The 16,107-nt window shown below is 38.3% G+C and overlaps 1 protein-coding gene across 4 annotated transcripts in view; it reads left to right on the top strand.

Moving 5' to 3' along the window:
• LOC119147101 (multidrug resistance-associated protein 1) overlaps positions 1 to 16,107 on the top strand; it is a 57,497-nt gene that overhangs the window by 10,174 nt on the left and 31,216 nt on the right. For all 4 annotated transcript variants that reach the window (XR_005103947.1, XM_037385661.1, XM_037385662.1 and 1 more), the window contains exons 2-11: positions 4,051 to 4,227; positions 4,992 to 5,114; positions 6,502 to 6,639; positions 7,777 to 7,902; positions 10,904 to 10,965; positions 11,772 to 11,903; positions 12,937 to 13,164; positions 13,804 to 13,981; positions 14,707 to 14,868; positions 15,629 to 15,721. Coding sequence is in view for 3 of the 4 variants with exons in the window: in XM_037385661.1 (XP_037241558.1) it covers positions 4,051 to 4,227; positions 4,992 to 5,114; positions 6,502 to 6,639; positions 7,777 to 7,902; positions 10,904 to 10,965; positions 11,772 to 11,903; positions 12,937 to 13,164; positions 13,804 to 13,981; positions 14,707 to 14,868; positions 15,629 to 15,721 (1,419 nt within the window). In the remaining variant the exon portion in view is untranslated. The remainder of the gene's footprint in view (positions 1 to 4,050; positions 4,228 to 4,991; positions 5,115 to 6,501; positions 6,640 to 7,776; positions 7,903 to 10,903; positions 10,966 to 11,771; positions 11,904 to 12,936; positions 13,165 to 13,803; positions 13,982 to 14,706; positions 14,869 to 15,628; positions 15,722 to 16,107) is intronic.

Below are 16,107 nucleotides of genomic sequence, written 5' to 3'. Positions count from 1 at the left end.
TGCCAATGTTTTTATCTTGCCTGTTCCTGAAATTTTAGACAGGAATTAATATAGTTCTTTATTTTCCTAGAGTTTATGCGCTGTTAAGTAAGTGGTTTACCTGTGAATAGGTCCACGTGATTCTGGGGAATGCCAAACATTTTTTGTGCTCCTCTTGTAGATAGAGGGTTTCACTTCAAAGGTGATAGGAAGCTTTTCTGTGGCATAAGAGAAAACATGCTATCAGGCATAAAACCTGTGGACTGGTATTTTCTTCAGCCACAGTGCTGGTGATGGAAATGGAAACTGAGAAATAGGTTAGATGAAATTTAAAAGTACCCGTTTACTATCTGGGAAACTTGACAATTATCCAGGGATTTTAAAAGGGTAAAAAACACCAACCATCTGAGGTGTGGTTCTTCTGGAGTAGTCTAAACTGAAGCCAACAGCACATCTCTTTCTCTCTCAACCTCTGCCAAGAAAGGAACAAGGATCACACTGATTTGTCTCCTGTGGGTTCTTGTAGCTATAGCTTAAACTGAAGGCTTCCAGATTATGCAGTCTGATAGCTAAGACCTAACACCTTTTTTCCTCCTCCTCCTTCATGTCAGGAGGCTGCTGGTTTGTGTAGGCTTTTGAATGGATACTTGGATCTCTGTCATTTGATGTGCTCTTGCAAAGTAAAAGGGTTAGTTGATCAGTCAGTGAAAATTGTTATTAATCTTTGCGATGTGAAAATGGGGCAACTTAGTGTCTTAATAGAACTTGCTAAAATAGCGTTTTTAAAACTTGAGTCAGGTGTCGTCATTAATTTGCCAATTAATGTCTGTTAAATACAAAGGGCTGCTTCAGTGAATGCTTTTGCATTGATTTGTGAAGAATTTTGGTTTGTGCTGGAAAAAAAAACACATCTGAAACTGGGTTTATATAAAGCAAAGGAAAAGCATGTACTTTAAACTGGCAGAGCTAGTCTAGACTTGTGTAACTGAACATTGTCATTTGAATATGTATACGTGTTGGTTTCATGATGAGAGTGATGTTTTCCAGCCACAGCTGAACCTCATGAAGCTGTGGTATCCTCCATGCAGAACTTAGGGTCTGCCTCCCTTTTGTAACAGACCGAGTTCCTCCTGAATTTGCCCACTGAGGTCATTAGCATCTCAGTTCAGACTGGGAGCCTGCTTCTGGTGTGACCTCCTGACAGTTCCCTGTCCTGCTGTTGGCTCAGTCGAGGGTGGCCTGAGCACCTTTTGGAGAGGCGTTGACTGGGAAACATGCTCCAGTGGCTGTGAGGACGTTGGGTGCTCAGTAGTGAGTGTTGGGTGTCTACAACTCTGTTGCTGTCTGCGCTGCTGCTTTGTGTACGTGCAGCCTGAGAGAACTGCACCTAGGGAATTGGCAGGAAAAAATACCACCATGTCTGTCTCTTCATGCATGTTTTCCTCACCTTTTGTCACCTGAAATGAATGGAAAATGGAAGGGGTTTCTGCATCTCATCTGTGTGTAGCCATTTCTCTGGCTTCAGAGAAGAATAGTGTATTTGAACTAAGCAAACGTATTCTTTATCAACAGCCTCTGGATCAAATCCTGGAAAAATGTGAAAGAAGATACACTGATGTTGCTGTAGCTGTTAAATTCTAGCAGTAATCTTATCCCAAACCGCCCATTTGTCCTGACTTTCTGTTCTTAACTCTAAAGTACCCTTTTGTTGTACCCTCTTGCCTTTCATGCAGAAACACCTCCAGATAACTTGCAAATATGAAAATCAAATGAAAGATTGCATGTGTTTTTAGGATATCTTCCAGAAAATATGCATATCACTCATGTATACAGCACTTTTTTCTTTTTTTAGCTGTGTGGCAGTGACGTGTGTATTACCTGCTCTGTCCTTTCTGGTAATTGCCTGATTGATTTTACAGCAAGCACTTAAAAACACTGGAAAAGGGGGTTTAGTAACTTTCTGAAGCAGTGTGTAGATCTCCAAAAATTTACTCGATAAAATTATGTCAGTGCTCTTGTTTGTTGTAAAGCTGATTACATCCTGTCAGTTAATTATCTGAATTTATTAATTGTACACTGTTCTGCAGTCATAAGACTTTTTCTTGGCTGTTGTGCTGGGGCAAAGCAGCTGGGACTTACAAAGCCAAAAATGTTTGTGTGGTGGCTAAATGTAAGGATGACTCAGCTGAAATTTCTGATGATGTTATGCAGTCAGGGAACTTAATAAGCATGTGGGTTGCCCACAGCATCTCACAGCTGCTGCCTTGTCATGAACAACTTACGTGACCCCTATGCAGATACACTAAAACATAACCAGGCATTTTTATGCTCTATCAGCATTAATTTCCTTGAATTGGCAGTATTAAGTTTGGAGATTTATTTTTTCTTAAACTGAGATAAAAATTGTATGACGCGAAGAATTTTTAGAATGCTTTGGAATTAGAGGAGAAAAATAACAGCAATGTGTCCTGTGGATACTGTCTGTTGTATCTAACTGTGGGAAGTGGGGAAAGAAAGTATCTTTGTTAATGCATTTTCAAAAGGAGGTTGGTTATTTTTGGTTTGTGGTTTCGGTTTTTTTTTAAAGCAACAAAACGTCTTAATATGGAATGGGCAGATTTAAGGAGAAACCTGTGCTATGATAAAGTAATGTCTGGTTAGCCTCAAGCTGAAATTTTTTCCAGGTATAACTTCCATCTCTTTTTAGATCTGTTTTCCTTTCTTTGTAATTGTGTTTGCAGCTGTTTATGATCAGTGGAAGATGGGGACAAATAAAGATGGAAGTGTGGCAATTCTGAGCAGTGGCATCTGTTTCCAGCTCTGATGTTGGATCGGGGGGGCAGGCACTACAGCTCTTTTTGGTTCTGTTTCCTCATCTATAAATTGTGGATAATGGCACTTTATTTCTCTGACCAGCTTAGGTTTTTATGGTGGAGAAAGATTACTGACTGTCATTATGTCCCAGTAGTGGTACTGGTATTCTGTACAGTTGTAAGCGGTAAAACCATCTGAAAAAATGCTTTGCAACTGAAAATTATACAGTTAGGAAGCCTTTGGGCATGGGACTGCTCCTCTTGGCTGTGTGGCTTTTAAACAGAAACCTGTGAGCTGTGCTTCAGCTGTTGCATGTTGCAGTCCATATGCAGCAGTGGTATCTGTGTGTTGCATCAATCTGTTGGAGAGTCAGAAATCTACAGCACTTGGGGAGGAAATGTCCCTTGTGACAATTTTACAGCAAAGTCAGCAATTTTAAGTTAAAACTTCCTGCAAGAGATTTCCCTCACTTAAGCCAGTCTTAAATATGATATGGAAGTTAATTTTACTAAATAGCTTGTCATTGTAAATAGTTGTGTACCAATAATGGAAATGGTGATCACGTTTTTACTACTGTGTCAGTTTTGGTTTGATTCTATGACAGTTTATCTTGTTTTTGAGAATTGTTTTGAGAGAAGTAGGAAAACATTGAATTCTATCATTGAGTGGGAAATGAGCTGCATGGGTGAGCCTTTTACTTGGTTCTATGCCCTGTTACTATGAATTTCCGGAAAGTCTTAACTGGTTTTGCTGCATACAGCTTGGGAGCTATGAGACTACTTTACAAGTAGTGAAGTGATGTTGGCTTGTGCTGTTCACTTCTACTGTGTGCCAGATAATGTTTCCACACTGAAATTTGGGCATGTCGTGTATCTGAGTGTTTATACATACATGCACAGTGGTTATAAAGGGAGGTAGCTGGCACTGACATGTTATTTTTCTGCAATGATAATGTAAAACTCCTTCATTAATACTGTTAAAGATCCCAGTGTTACATTGGAGTGAGTTATGTGTTATGATAACCGTGTATAACCAACAAAAGTGACACTAATGTCATCTTGTGAAGGTTTAAAACCACAAAAAATGCAATAAAATTAGATACAGAGACAAGCTCATAGAATGGTGCTAGTTTAATATGAGTGGGAATAAATACACAAGAAGAAATACAGAATAAGGCAGATGGGGGCTATTTATTTTTTTAAATACTGAATATCTGTATTTGCTTTTACTGTAACTTGATCAGTTTTCTCTCCCCAGGACTGGAATCTGACATGGCACACAGAAAATCCAGACTTCACCCAGTGCTTTCAGAACACAGTCCTGGTCTGTATTCCTTGCATCTACCTGTGGGTCTGCTTCCCAGTGTACTTCCTATACCTTCGTTGTCATGACAGAGGATACATACAAATGTCAAACCTCAACAAAGCCAAAACAGTACGTGACTCTTTAAAATCAGAACTTATTAAGCTTATCTGGAAGTCTTGAGTCTATTTCAGCAATGTTTTAGCACACTATTTTTATTGAGCACTGATCTTGATCTGTGTGCACACTTCAGCTGTAACTGGTTCTGTTGGTGTTTGATTTCCAAATTTTATGTGTTTCCATTGCCCTTTTATTAGTAGGCTTTCTGAAATTTACTCTGACATAGCAAAAAAGTATGCAAATCTTTTGTAAGACCTGTTGGAGAAGGCTGTTTTAGGTCAACTGAAATCTCGAGGCCTTTTTCTCAGTAATAAAAAGAATTTATTATCTTGTCAGCTGCTTGAAGTATATTGCATAGATTTCTAGAACTGCTGCAGGTGTTCTATTCCACTCCTGTTGTGAAATAGATACTTAATATTTCTTTACTACTTCCCACCCCTGTGGAATAAATGAAAAATTTTAAGGAAGGCTGTAATAGTATGGTGTATTACAGAGTTTTTGTCTCTGCAATCTGTTATTCAGGGTTGAGACTCATCAACTTTCTGCTTCATAATAAACTGAATTATATGGTACTAAAAATTAATAAACTTCTTTCTTCCAGTGTGAATCCAATAGGTAAAGCCAAATTACTCCTTTGTGCATGTTGTAGAATTGCCCAAAAGTGATGGTCTGATTATGACTCCTCTTCTACTAACACATAACATCTAGTGTTCATGTATATATTATGCTGCCTAATCTGTGTGAGCTGATGGATGAAATACACTTTTGTATTACAGGCTTTGGGCTTAATACTGTGGATAGTCTGCTGGGCAGACCTTTTCTACTCTTTCTGGGAAAGAAAATATATTTTTCGACCTCCATTTTTTCTCGTTACGCCTACAGTGTTGGGTATAACAATGGTAAGTTCTTCTGTTATGGCCTGTGTTCATGCAAAGCCTTAAGCAATAACCCGTGTCTTAGTATTATTCACAGTGTTGTAATTCTTTAAGCTACAGTCTTTACATACAGAATTAATCTGCCGTTGAACTGTGAAATATTGACTCTGAAATGTCTGTTTGTTTTTATTTAAAAAAATTGGAACACACCCAGTTGTGCTCAGTGTGTTGCATATCAGCACACAAGCCAGTGCTAGTTGTCTTGCCTTACTCTGGTAGGCTTGAGCTACCGTTCATTTAATAGCTTCACTCAAGCATGGGGTGGAGGAGTCGAGAGAACTGGTTAAACCTAGATAACACAAATCACATTGAACTTGGTAAAAGACTGTGAAAGGCATTGCATTGTTAAGTATTGTATTAAAAACTGTCCTGCATCTAACGTTTTTTAGTACACATTTTCTTTGTTTTATTTGATGGCATGATGGAAAGTCTTAAGTGCCACAGGAGGCAAGTAAGTGTCCCCAGCTAACACTCTTCCTAGGTGATCGAGTATTGTCTATTTTCACACCAGTATCTCTGCAGCCTGCATTTCAAGGAAAATGTCTTGCTATTCATTCATTGTCGGTTGCTTTACATTTATGCCAGACTTGGAATGATAGTGATCAAGCATGATGCTCAAGGAGTGGACAGGACAGGACGCAACCACCCCAACAGCAATAACAACAACAACAGAAAAGAAAAATAAACAAAAAAAACCCCAAGAGCCCTGACAACATACTGACCAAATGAAAAAGCCCCGACATACTGACAGATGCAAAAGCTGTTAAATATTTTGTGGTCTCTTAATAATGCAGTTGTCAAGCTTTTGTCAGGCGGATTGAAAGTGCATGTTGCAGTGGCCAAGTGAGATTACTAAATTGTGCCAGCTTCCTAAAGGACTCTGAAAGCACACAAAATACAGGAACAGAATAATATTTGGTCAGTGTTTGTTTGGTGTTGTGGCTTATATGGAAATAAATCTTTTTATTTTAAAAAGAATTAGCCAGGAAATACTTGAAATGATACAGTGTCACTATAATTGCTTGTTGATTTGTGATGTAGAACCAGAAAAGTAAAGAGTTAAAGATTGGCAGCTTTTGACAGTGCTTTTGTGTATGTGGTTGCTTACTTCTATGTAGTACATATTCCTTTTCCCTTTTTTTGTCTACTTCTTAACCTTTACTGTTCCAGAGAATTTCCTATTTAAACGTATTTTTGAATTGCACTTAAAATCTCTGGGTGTTAGAATGTCTGGGAGGTACTGGATTTAAAATATTAAATAAGCACTCTTTAATGTAGTGCTTTTTATATGTGTATAATGTATTTTAAAACTTAAAGCTTGTGAATATATTTTTATCTTATTTGTCCACAGTTGCTTGCCACATTTTTAATACAATATGAAAGAATAAAAGGAGTCCAGTCTTCAGGTGTAATGACTATTTTCTGGCTCATCTCATTGTCATGTGCCACAGTGGTGTTTAGATCCAAAATAAAACATGCCTTAAATACGGTAAGTGATTGCTAGCCTCATTTCATTGAAAATAATCCCAAATGCTGCAGTAATAGAGTACTTGCTTGCTAATTATGCCAGTCAAGTCGGTGAATGATCCATTCGGTGTACCTTCATTCCTTAGGTTATAAAAACAAAACAAGCAAGACTTAATGGCTGTTGTTTTGAAATGCTAGTGAAATTCATAGTGATCTTAACTGTAGCAACAGTTGCCAAGAAAATTCTGCTAGCTGTTCCAGAAAGGGGATGTGTCTGCATGAGTACAATACAAGCATATAGTCTTTGATATGAAACTGTTCTGGGAGTTTGTCGTCTTCCTGTTGATTATACAGTGGATTTCCTGAAGCACTTGGTTTGATGGTAATGTGGTCTCATCTGCTGAGACAAAACGAAAGCACACAAGTGAAACGTTTTGCATCAGTCTGCTTTATAGTAAGGCCAACTCAAATTTCAGATAAACTGTGGAGCTTAAATGTGCCTTAAAATGGCAAATCACTTTTATTTCTTGAAACCTTTAAGCCATATTGTGAATTTTGAGAACTTTTAGCCAATTTTTGTCTTCAGCTGTTGTTAGTGGGATTTTACTGTTGATGTGTGTCCCTGTCCATCTGTCCCCGTGTGTTGATTTCTGTGGATTACGCTTATGAGATCAGTCCCAGTCTAAAAAATGGAAGAACCTCTGGAATTTGAGCATGGTGCAGCAAAATGTAACCTAAGTTCTGCTCCTCTAATTCTTCTTTTCTGTGTGCGTACTTACTAATCAACGAATTTGCTTTGAAAACTCTTTACTACCCAGTGCATAAATGCTTTGTTCCTGTAAAGAATACCTTGACTTCAATTCGGGGGCATGCTGTGTCGGTACAGTGTCCTTAAAGAGAACTTCTTCACAGAAGTCCATGCTTGTGTGTTTATGGCAGGACTAATTAAAAAAGAAATGGTATCTTTCATCTCCTTTCCCTGTCTTTTTATCTTCCCTTTACTAAAATAGACATTGACTTTTATTTGCATGGGGCGGGTAGTGCAACATTTATGTAGTTTGCAGAATTTACAGTAAAGAGATGTTTTATGTTTAATATTAACGTGTCTTAAAAAAAAATTCCTCAAGTCTTCTAATTGGAACATTACCTTCTTTTGTAGGGTGCTGAAGTGGATGCATTTCGTTATGTCACCTTCTGCATTTACTTCATCCTGTTACTTGTACAGCTCATCTTGTGTTGTTTACCAGAACGACCACCTTTGTTTTCTGAAACAGTAAATGATCCTGTAAGTGTTCAGTCTGTACTGAGTGCTCAGTATTATATGTGTGATATTCTGTACAATGAGTTACAGTGCCATAGTCTCCCAGATGCCAAAAAATTCAAATCATGTTGACTTGTTCGCAATAGAGTATTCTTTCTATCCTTTAGTTGGTGACACAGAAGATGAAGCCCATAATATGCAAAACAGAGTGGGCTGTATTTAAGAGAGCAAAAGTACTGTTTCAGTCATTCCTGAAGGTGAAGTCACATGTATTTACATTCAGTAGTGTTTCTGGCAGTTGGTGGGGAATACTGATTTGAAATGTTGTTGTGCTAGTCATCTGATACCATTCAGTAGGCAGTAGCTCATAAGGATGTGCATTCCCTTCTTCATGAAGGTGGGGAAGAATCTATACCTGGAAAACTTGTGAATATGGATAGATGCATTTGATTTCTGTATTGGACTCTCTTGTGTGAAGTAAGAATTTAACCAGTTCAATTGCAAGAGCAGTTAGAGGGTGGTCTGGATGTTGAAATTTAATTTTACCTAGACATGATTTTTTTGGCATGTATTCTTAATCATATGTGCTAGCTGTGTGGCATGGATCTAAAGTGACCTGAGGGATGCTGGATCGTTACACTGCTTACTTAGTCTGGGTTAGACCTCCTGAGTCACAGTGGAGTGACACCTGTCACTGCCTAGAGTTCAGATGTGCCAAGTTTAGAAATCGCAGTCCTGTATTTATTTATATGGTGTATTTCTGGTTTGATGGGTGTTAGGTGGCACTAACTGATGAAGGGAGGTGTGAAATGTGTGAGGGGCAGAAATAAGTTGTCTGTAGCTGTGGAAAAGGTCCATAAGCAGTTTCACTTAAGGAATTCCACAGTTAACCTTCTCCGTCCCTATCCAGTGTGCGGGTGATGGTCTGCGTTGCCACTGGCAGACGGTCTGCACGTGTATGCCTGGAGGGGAGAGTGTACTGCTGAGTCTTTGGATCCTCTTCATCTCTGGGTTCTTTTAATCTCATTCAGGGATGAAATGTATCTGACAGGATGCTGTGGATTTATGGAAACCTCCTTTTCTGCTTTGATCGTGGTTACAATACTTACAAGGTGCTATGAGATCACAGTGGGGTTGGTTTTGTGTGTTCTGAGTATTTCTAGGAGTGTCTCTAGGAAATAGAGCAGACATCAAATTTTAACCCCTTTTTTCCCCGAGTGGTGTGTTTGTTGAATGTTATAATGGGGAAAAGAACAAAGCAAGTCATGTTAGTCAGTCTTAAATTCTGCTTTATTCTGTTCTTCAGAGTATTTCCAAACCAGAAATGTTTGTAAGTCTTGATTAAAATCTTATTATATTTTTACTTATGCCAAAAAAACTACAGTGAATTTTCTAAGATGTAGAAGCTGATGTATATAGAAGTCAAACAATGTGTTTTGTTTTTGCTTTGTTTACATAAGTCCAGGCTTGTTACAACTTGTTTTCATTCTATCTGGCAGGAATGTCAGTAGGATTAATAGTTCTTTGTGTGATAACCATTTAAGTTTATAAAAAATATTATTATTTTAATAGTAATCTAGTATGTTTTAAACTTTGCTTTATGCAAATAAAGGCCAGTTTTAGGTAGTAGAAGATCTAGCGGACTCTTGAATTTAGACTTTCCACCTGCAAGTAGATTTAAAAAAAGTATAAAGGAAAAAAGTAATATACAGCCTTTTAGTAAAAGTTCAGAAAATTTTGGAGTTTTGTTGAGGTTGAAAGTATTCCCTGTATTTGCTGAAATACAAATCTGTCTGTCAGGAATGGTGGCTGAAAGTACTGCTGGCATACACCCCACCACCACCCCACTTTTTTTTTAACTTCCCCGAGTTTAAAAACTTTCATTTATTCATTAGGCAATGGTGTTGGATTTGCTTGCAAACATTTTTTTGCAAGTGTTTAAATATTTTGGAAATGTGGACCTCTTATCCCCTGTCAAAAAAAGCATTTGTTTGATGCATGCTGTTATTGTACCCTGCCAAACTGCAAAAAACATTGTGCGAAGAGGAAATGCTGGAGTCTTCCGTGTAGCTTGATTACAACACAGCTCAGTATAGCTTAGTGAAGTTGAAAACTGCAATTCTTGGAAATGCTTGGCTCTGGTTATTTTAATTGCAGTACTCTAATGATGGTTGGTGACTTCTGTAGATTGAAATAACTGAGTTGCTCCAATTATAGTTGATGGTAATAACCTAGTGGTTTGCGCGCAAAGGAGTAGCTGGTTTACAAGCATTATCTAGATGCTGTTCAACACAGTGGAAGAAGGAAGAGAGAAATCTGCAGTGGAATTCTGCAAGTAAATAATCTTTTGTGCCTTTGAAATTCTTCCAGCCTTCCCTTTCTGCTGTTTTAATTCAACCAGGTTAGGAGAGAGTAGTTAAAATGGCCAGCCATTGCACTGGGTGTAGAATACGAGCTAGCTGTGTACCTTTATGGATACTTAAGGTTCCCATGCTTATTGATCAATGAGATCAAGGGTTTTTAAGGGATGTTTTGGGAGTCATCTCTGGAGTTTACAAATGAATTTTTTTTTTTCATTTGTGCATGTGTTTTGATGGAGTCACAGTACTTAACTGCTAGAACAGTAGAACTGAATTCTTCATTTATGACTAACTCTACCTAATTAACAGATTTACTCATATATGATAGCATACCTTGCAGTGATACAGGTGGTAACTGATCATGACGCCTTGAGAGATTGTCTGGCCTGCACTGTCTTATAAAATTCTCTCAACTATAAATTGCGTTGTTGTTACAGAGCACTGCTGTTCCTGTGTCCCAGTGGTCTAGTCTGCTGAACAGCCCTGAAGCTGTGCTCGTGTTTTCTGAACAAGCTCTCAACATATAAACGACAAGTTTAGTAATGTGAAAAAAATAATATGAACAAAGGACATTTAAAAAAATACCTCTTCTGCTTGTTTTTTTTTCCTTTTGGCCATGTGCCAGTCATTTTGTGTGTGAATTGATTTCTTTTTCTCTCCTTCAGAATCCATGCCCAGAGTCCAGTGCTTCTTTTCTCTCCAGAATCACATTCTGGTGGATCACTGGGTAAGATCAAGATGATGCATAAAGCATTAGTTAAAGTTAGATGGCATTTTAGGATTCTGCTTTCAGAGTTAAATTAGCAATTATTCATTCAATAATAACTTTGGTTGTTTCGCAGATAGATTAAATTGATTATTTTTTTCCGCAAATTTGATTAATCTGTTTTACTTCCTTTGTAGGGTCTCTGTAATTTTAAATGGTCTGGTACATATTTAGTACGTTTGCTGAAGGAATACAATAATAAAGTTTTCTTTGGGAAATGTAAAAAGGTAGAAAATAACTGCTATATTTAGAAATGTAGGCATTCAGAACTGTTAGTTCTTTTTGTCCAGTAGGTTGTTTTTTTTTCCTCCTCGTTAACTTTGCTTTAGTTGTGCTGTATGATTTGATCATAACACATGTTCTTGTGAATTAAAACACAAAACCATGTGAAGTAATACTGGTGTGTAGTTGTGGTTGGTACTTGGCTGGAGTTCCAACAGAAAGCTAGATGAAAGGAATTGCATTGTAAAATTAAAGGCTAATAATGATTTAGAAACTTGGTAGGCAAGTTTTATTTTCTGTGAAAGTTGAATTCAGTGGCATATCCTGGTTCCTTAGATATTTTGGTGTCTAATTCTCACAGTTAAGACAGGAGGATATGTTTTTTAGCATCTGGACCTGTGTTGCTGCTTTTGTTCTTGCATGCGTTTTTGTGAAGAGCCGACTCTGTTTTGGGGCTGCATGTAAGGACCACTGTCTTATGTCGTATATATACACACACATCTTTAGTGTTCTTAAATATATAGTGCTGATTCTTTCTGATGCAGGTTGATGGTTCAGGGTTATCGGAGACCTTTGGAAGCCAAGGATTTGTGGTCATTAAATAAAGAGGACAAATCAGAGGAGATTGTGCCAGGTTTGGCTAGAAACTGGGCGAAAGAGTGGGCAAAGACCAAGAGGTGAGTTCGGTTTTCCTGGCTGGCTGTTCTTCCAAGAGGTTCAAAAGCTCAAGTTACTCAGCCTCTACTTAGAGGTGTTTGTCATCTATTATCAAAGCCTGCTTTTGTAAGGCCCAAGTGGCAGCTCTGTATTTGTCCTTCAGTGTGTACAGAAACAGGAACCAAGTAGGGTGTTGCGTGTTGTCTTTATGAAGAACTGCATCAGGTTTTCCCTTAGTCTGTCATGATCTGAAGCTGATTATTGTTACTTTCGATGTGTGTGTGTTTTCTTGGGGCGGGTTATGTTCCCACACAGTGAAACTTCAGCCACACAATTGAGGAGCTTGGGCTCCCTCTATAGTTGGTGAAGCCTCAGGAGGGCAGTTCAAGGTGCAAAAGTGAGAAGCTTCTTTCTTTCCTTTGACTATATAGGGAGGCTGGGCATCTAAGCCAGATGACTAAAATTAGAAAGACTGCATGCCTGCAGTTTCCAGCATACTTTTATCATCCTTTACTGCGGCAAATAGAAATACCTTTTCATTGAAGGAAAATTGCTTGCTTGCTTACATACTGTATTTTTACATACAGCTTGTCCTCAGACAAGCCATATGTAGTTTGGCATAAGCCAGATGTATGAAATGAATGTGTTCAGTCCATTGACCATGACTTGGCATAAATCTGACTGCAAACTTTTAATTCTGTGGTACAGTGAGGCCTTGATTTTGACGAAAGTTCAGCACACTGGGTTCTAGATTAATGATGTCCTTTGCTCTTTAAGTTTAACACAGGTTATGGCCCTGTTCCTCATTCTCAGGGCAGACCTATGGGAGAGATTACAGGAATGTTAACTCTCCCTACAAAGAAGAACATTTCTGAATGGCTGGTTCATTTAGCTATGGTTGTATGATTAAAAAGATCTTTGATTGACAGTAAAACACAGTTGAACTATTGAGAAGGGCAACAGCTCCTAAGCATCTCATTTGTATACTGTGCATTTTTCCAGTTAGCTTTATGCTTGAATAAAGGCTACATTATGTACTTACTCTTATTTCAGGCAACCATTAAATATGTTATACTCACCCAAAAAGCAGCAAAAATCAAGTGACTCAAATGGTGATGTAACAGAAGAGGCTGAAGCTTTGATTATAAAACCATCTCAGAAGAGCTCTGAAGCATCTTTATTCAAGGTGTTATATAAAACCTTTGGACCGTATTTTCTCATGAGCTTCCTGTTTAAAGCTGCGCATGATCTCTTGATGTTTGCAGGCCCAGAAATTCTGAAGTAAGACCTATATACTTTGTTATTGTTTTAAAAGTATCAGGCAGAATTTAAAATGCACTGGTATTTCACTTGCCAAGGTGTTTTGCCTTTGGCTGGCTCAATGGGGAAGAGCTGTCATGCAAGTTAGAGACCAATCACACAATGATTTCGGTTCATTGGTGGTAAATGTTTGACTTTGTGTGTTCCTTTCCAACACTAGGAACGCCAGGCAAGAATATAATCAACAGTAGCAGGAGAGTTTATTTAATTCTAAGCTGTATTGATTGTACGTGAAGCAGGAGAGAGCTAAGTGGGTAGGAGCAGTTGTATTGCTTGAAGGTGAGAAGAAGTAAAACAACTGTAAGCAGTTGTATTTTAGCTGGAGGAGTGTGATACTTTTTAGTGTACCTCCAAGGGAATGCTGTACATGTAAGGTATATGATACTTTTTGTTTTAAAGTAGTACACAGGAGAAGGGGGTGATGTGTGGTAGTATAAAACGATCTCCAATGTCTAGGAAGTTTGCTTAAGTGTTTTATCCTAGTTTGGTACTTTGGGTTCTTGCATGAGCCATCTAATGTTTAGAATAATCTTAAGATTGTAACCCTGATGTTTCATTTTGATTTGTGTTTACCAAGAGAGCTAATTCTTCTCTCCACAGATTGCTCATCAACTTTGTAAATAACAAAGCTGCTCCAAACTGGCAAGGCTATTTCTATACAGGGCTGCTGTTTCTTTGTGCCTGTCTTCAGACGCTGATTCTTCACCAGTATTTTCATATTTGCTTTGTAACTGGAATGAGGCTCAAAACTGCTATTGTTGGTGTAATTTATCGAAAGGTAGGTGTTTCTTTAAATGTATGACAATACCTCTCAGTGACTCTGCAAATGCTTTGCTTAAGTCTGAATAATTAAAGTAGTTAGGAGACTCTGGTAGGCTGATTCCTAACTCTTAATAGAAATAAGAGTGTATCTAACTTATAAATGAAAGCCTTTAAGACAGAGCAGTTTTCTAATTTACTAGTTAAAGTTCAGGCATCATCTTTTTCCCCGCTGCCAAACGAGAAGCCTTGTCTCATTTAGGCTGGAGGTGTGAAACTGCTTCAGTTTGTGCAGAAATTAAGATGCCTCTACATTTACAGCTTCTTTTGGGATTTAGCAGCAGTGTCACATCATCTTGGAATAAGCTGGAACATTTTAGAAAGCTGTGGACTAATTGCTCTGTGTGAGAAAAATGTGGGATGAAAAGTGAAGATTGTGCTTCTTAAACTAAAAAACAAAACATGCAAACGCCTCCAAGCAATAAAACCACCAACCAACCCTAACCCTAAAGACTGCTTGTTGTCTTTAACTCTTAGTTTAAACCCAGCTGCTTGCTTCAAGCTATACAACTTGCATTTTGTAAGTTGTGCAGAGTAAACAGAATATGAAGTAGGAAAAGGGTTGCTTGTAATTTTAAAGATGAAGCTTTGTAAAGCGTTTGAATTCTGTGGAGAAAATGCAAATGAGTAGGTCTTCCTTATGTTGCCTTCATTTTTTTAATTTTGTTTTTATTCTGCACTTAGGCACTTGTTATCACAAATTCTGCTAGAAAGACTTCTACTGTGGGTGAGATAGTGAATCTAATGTCTGTGGACGCTCAGAGATTCATGGACTTGGCTACCTATATAAACATGATTTGGTCTGCACCTCTCCAGGTGATATTAGCACTGTACTTACTGTGGCAGGTGAGTATTGTGTCTTGTTCCCTGTTTTGGCTTTGGCATTGTGCCGCTTCCTATGGTCCTAAGTACAGACAGCTGTTAGACCACTAGAGGGTTTAAGCAGTGTGGAGAAAATGCTGTTTGTGTAGAAGCCATTCAGAGCTGCTTTTGTCGCTGCTGTCAAAAGGAAGGCAGGAGGTTCTTAGTTTGTGTATCTGAGTGGATGTGGGGAGGATGCAGATGGGAGCTACTATCTTTTGGGGGACTGCAGCACCTAGAGTATCTCACTTTGTCACTTGATTTAAATGAAAGTGATCTTGGTTCTGCACTCTGAGAGTCGCCATATGAGATGCTTGCTGTTTATAATCCAGACAGTCAGTAGACTGACTCTTCCCAGTTCTCACTGTCCATCAGAAAGGTGATGAAATTCCCCAAGAAGTTGGTCACGCCCTTGCATGGGTCTCTAGATCAGAAGAATAGACAAACCAGCAAAAACTGGAAAACATTAGAAGATCTCTGTATGTGTGTATAAATAAACAGAGCAGTATATGTAGCTATTGATCTGTCTATATGGGGGCTATATGTGTATGTTTATTTCAAAAATAAAAAAAACCGTCAAACCAAGCCCATGCTTGATCCTCCTCTTCCCCCAAGCTGTTCTTGAAAAGGGAAGAAGAGGTTGAAAAGTTATTTCAGAATGCTTTTCTGTAGCATATGCAGTGGTTTGACCCAAGATTTTTAAAAAATGAGTTTGAGTAAATGTTTACAACTAAGTGCTTTTCAGAATTTAGGTCCTTCAGTCCTGGCAGGTGTGGCTGTCATGATCCTTCTGGTTCCGATAAATGCTGTGATGGCAATGAAGACAAAAACCTATCAGGTTAGAATCTTTATATATGCGGCAGTGTGTTTTTAAGAATCATGTTCTGTTCTTTGACTCGTTCCTGAGGTTTGTCCTTTTAAATTTTTTTCCCTTCCTCTATTTATCCCTTAAAAAAAGGGGAGGGAAAGAAAGGTCACAGCTCTTGTGTATGTGGACTAAACAAACTCGTGTATATTTTGGCCTTTCAGCTTATCTGTATATAATGGTCTGAAAATTTTGCAGTAGTTAAGACCAAGGTAGCAGCTTAGCCAGGTTCATTAAATGCCCAGCGATCGGTTTGGAATTAGTTGTTATTAACTTACTGCCTAAGAACTGAAGTGCAGATGTAAACTACTGTCTGCCTAGTGAACTGTAATGAGCGAAATAATCACACTTCGAGGATG

Source organism: Falco rusticolus, chromosome 4 (assembly GCF_015220075.1).
Source record: "Falco rusticolus isolate bFalRus1 chromosome 4, bFalRus1.pri, whole genome shotgun sequence".
Classification (NCBI taxonomy): Eukaryota; Metazoa; Chordata; class Aves; order Falconiformes; family Falconidae; genus Falco; species Falco rusticolus.
Note: the sequence above shows the minus strand (reverse complement) of the source record. Positions and strands in the feature narration are given on the sequence as shown.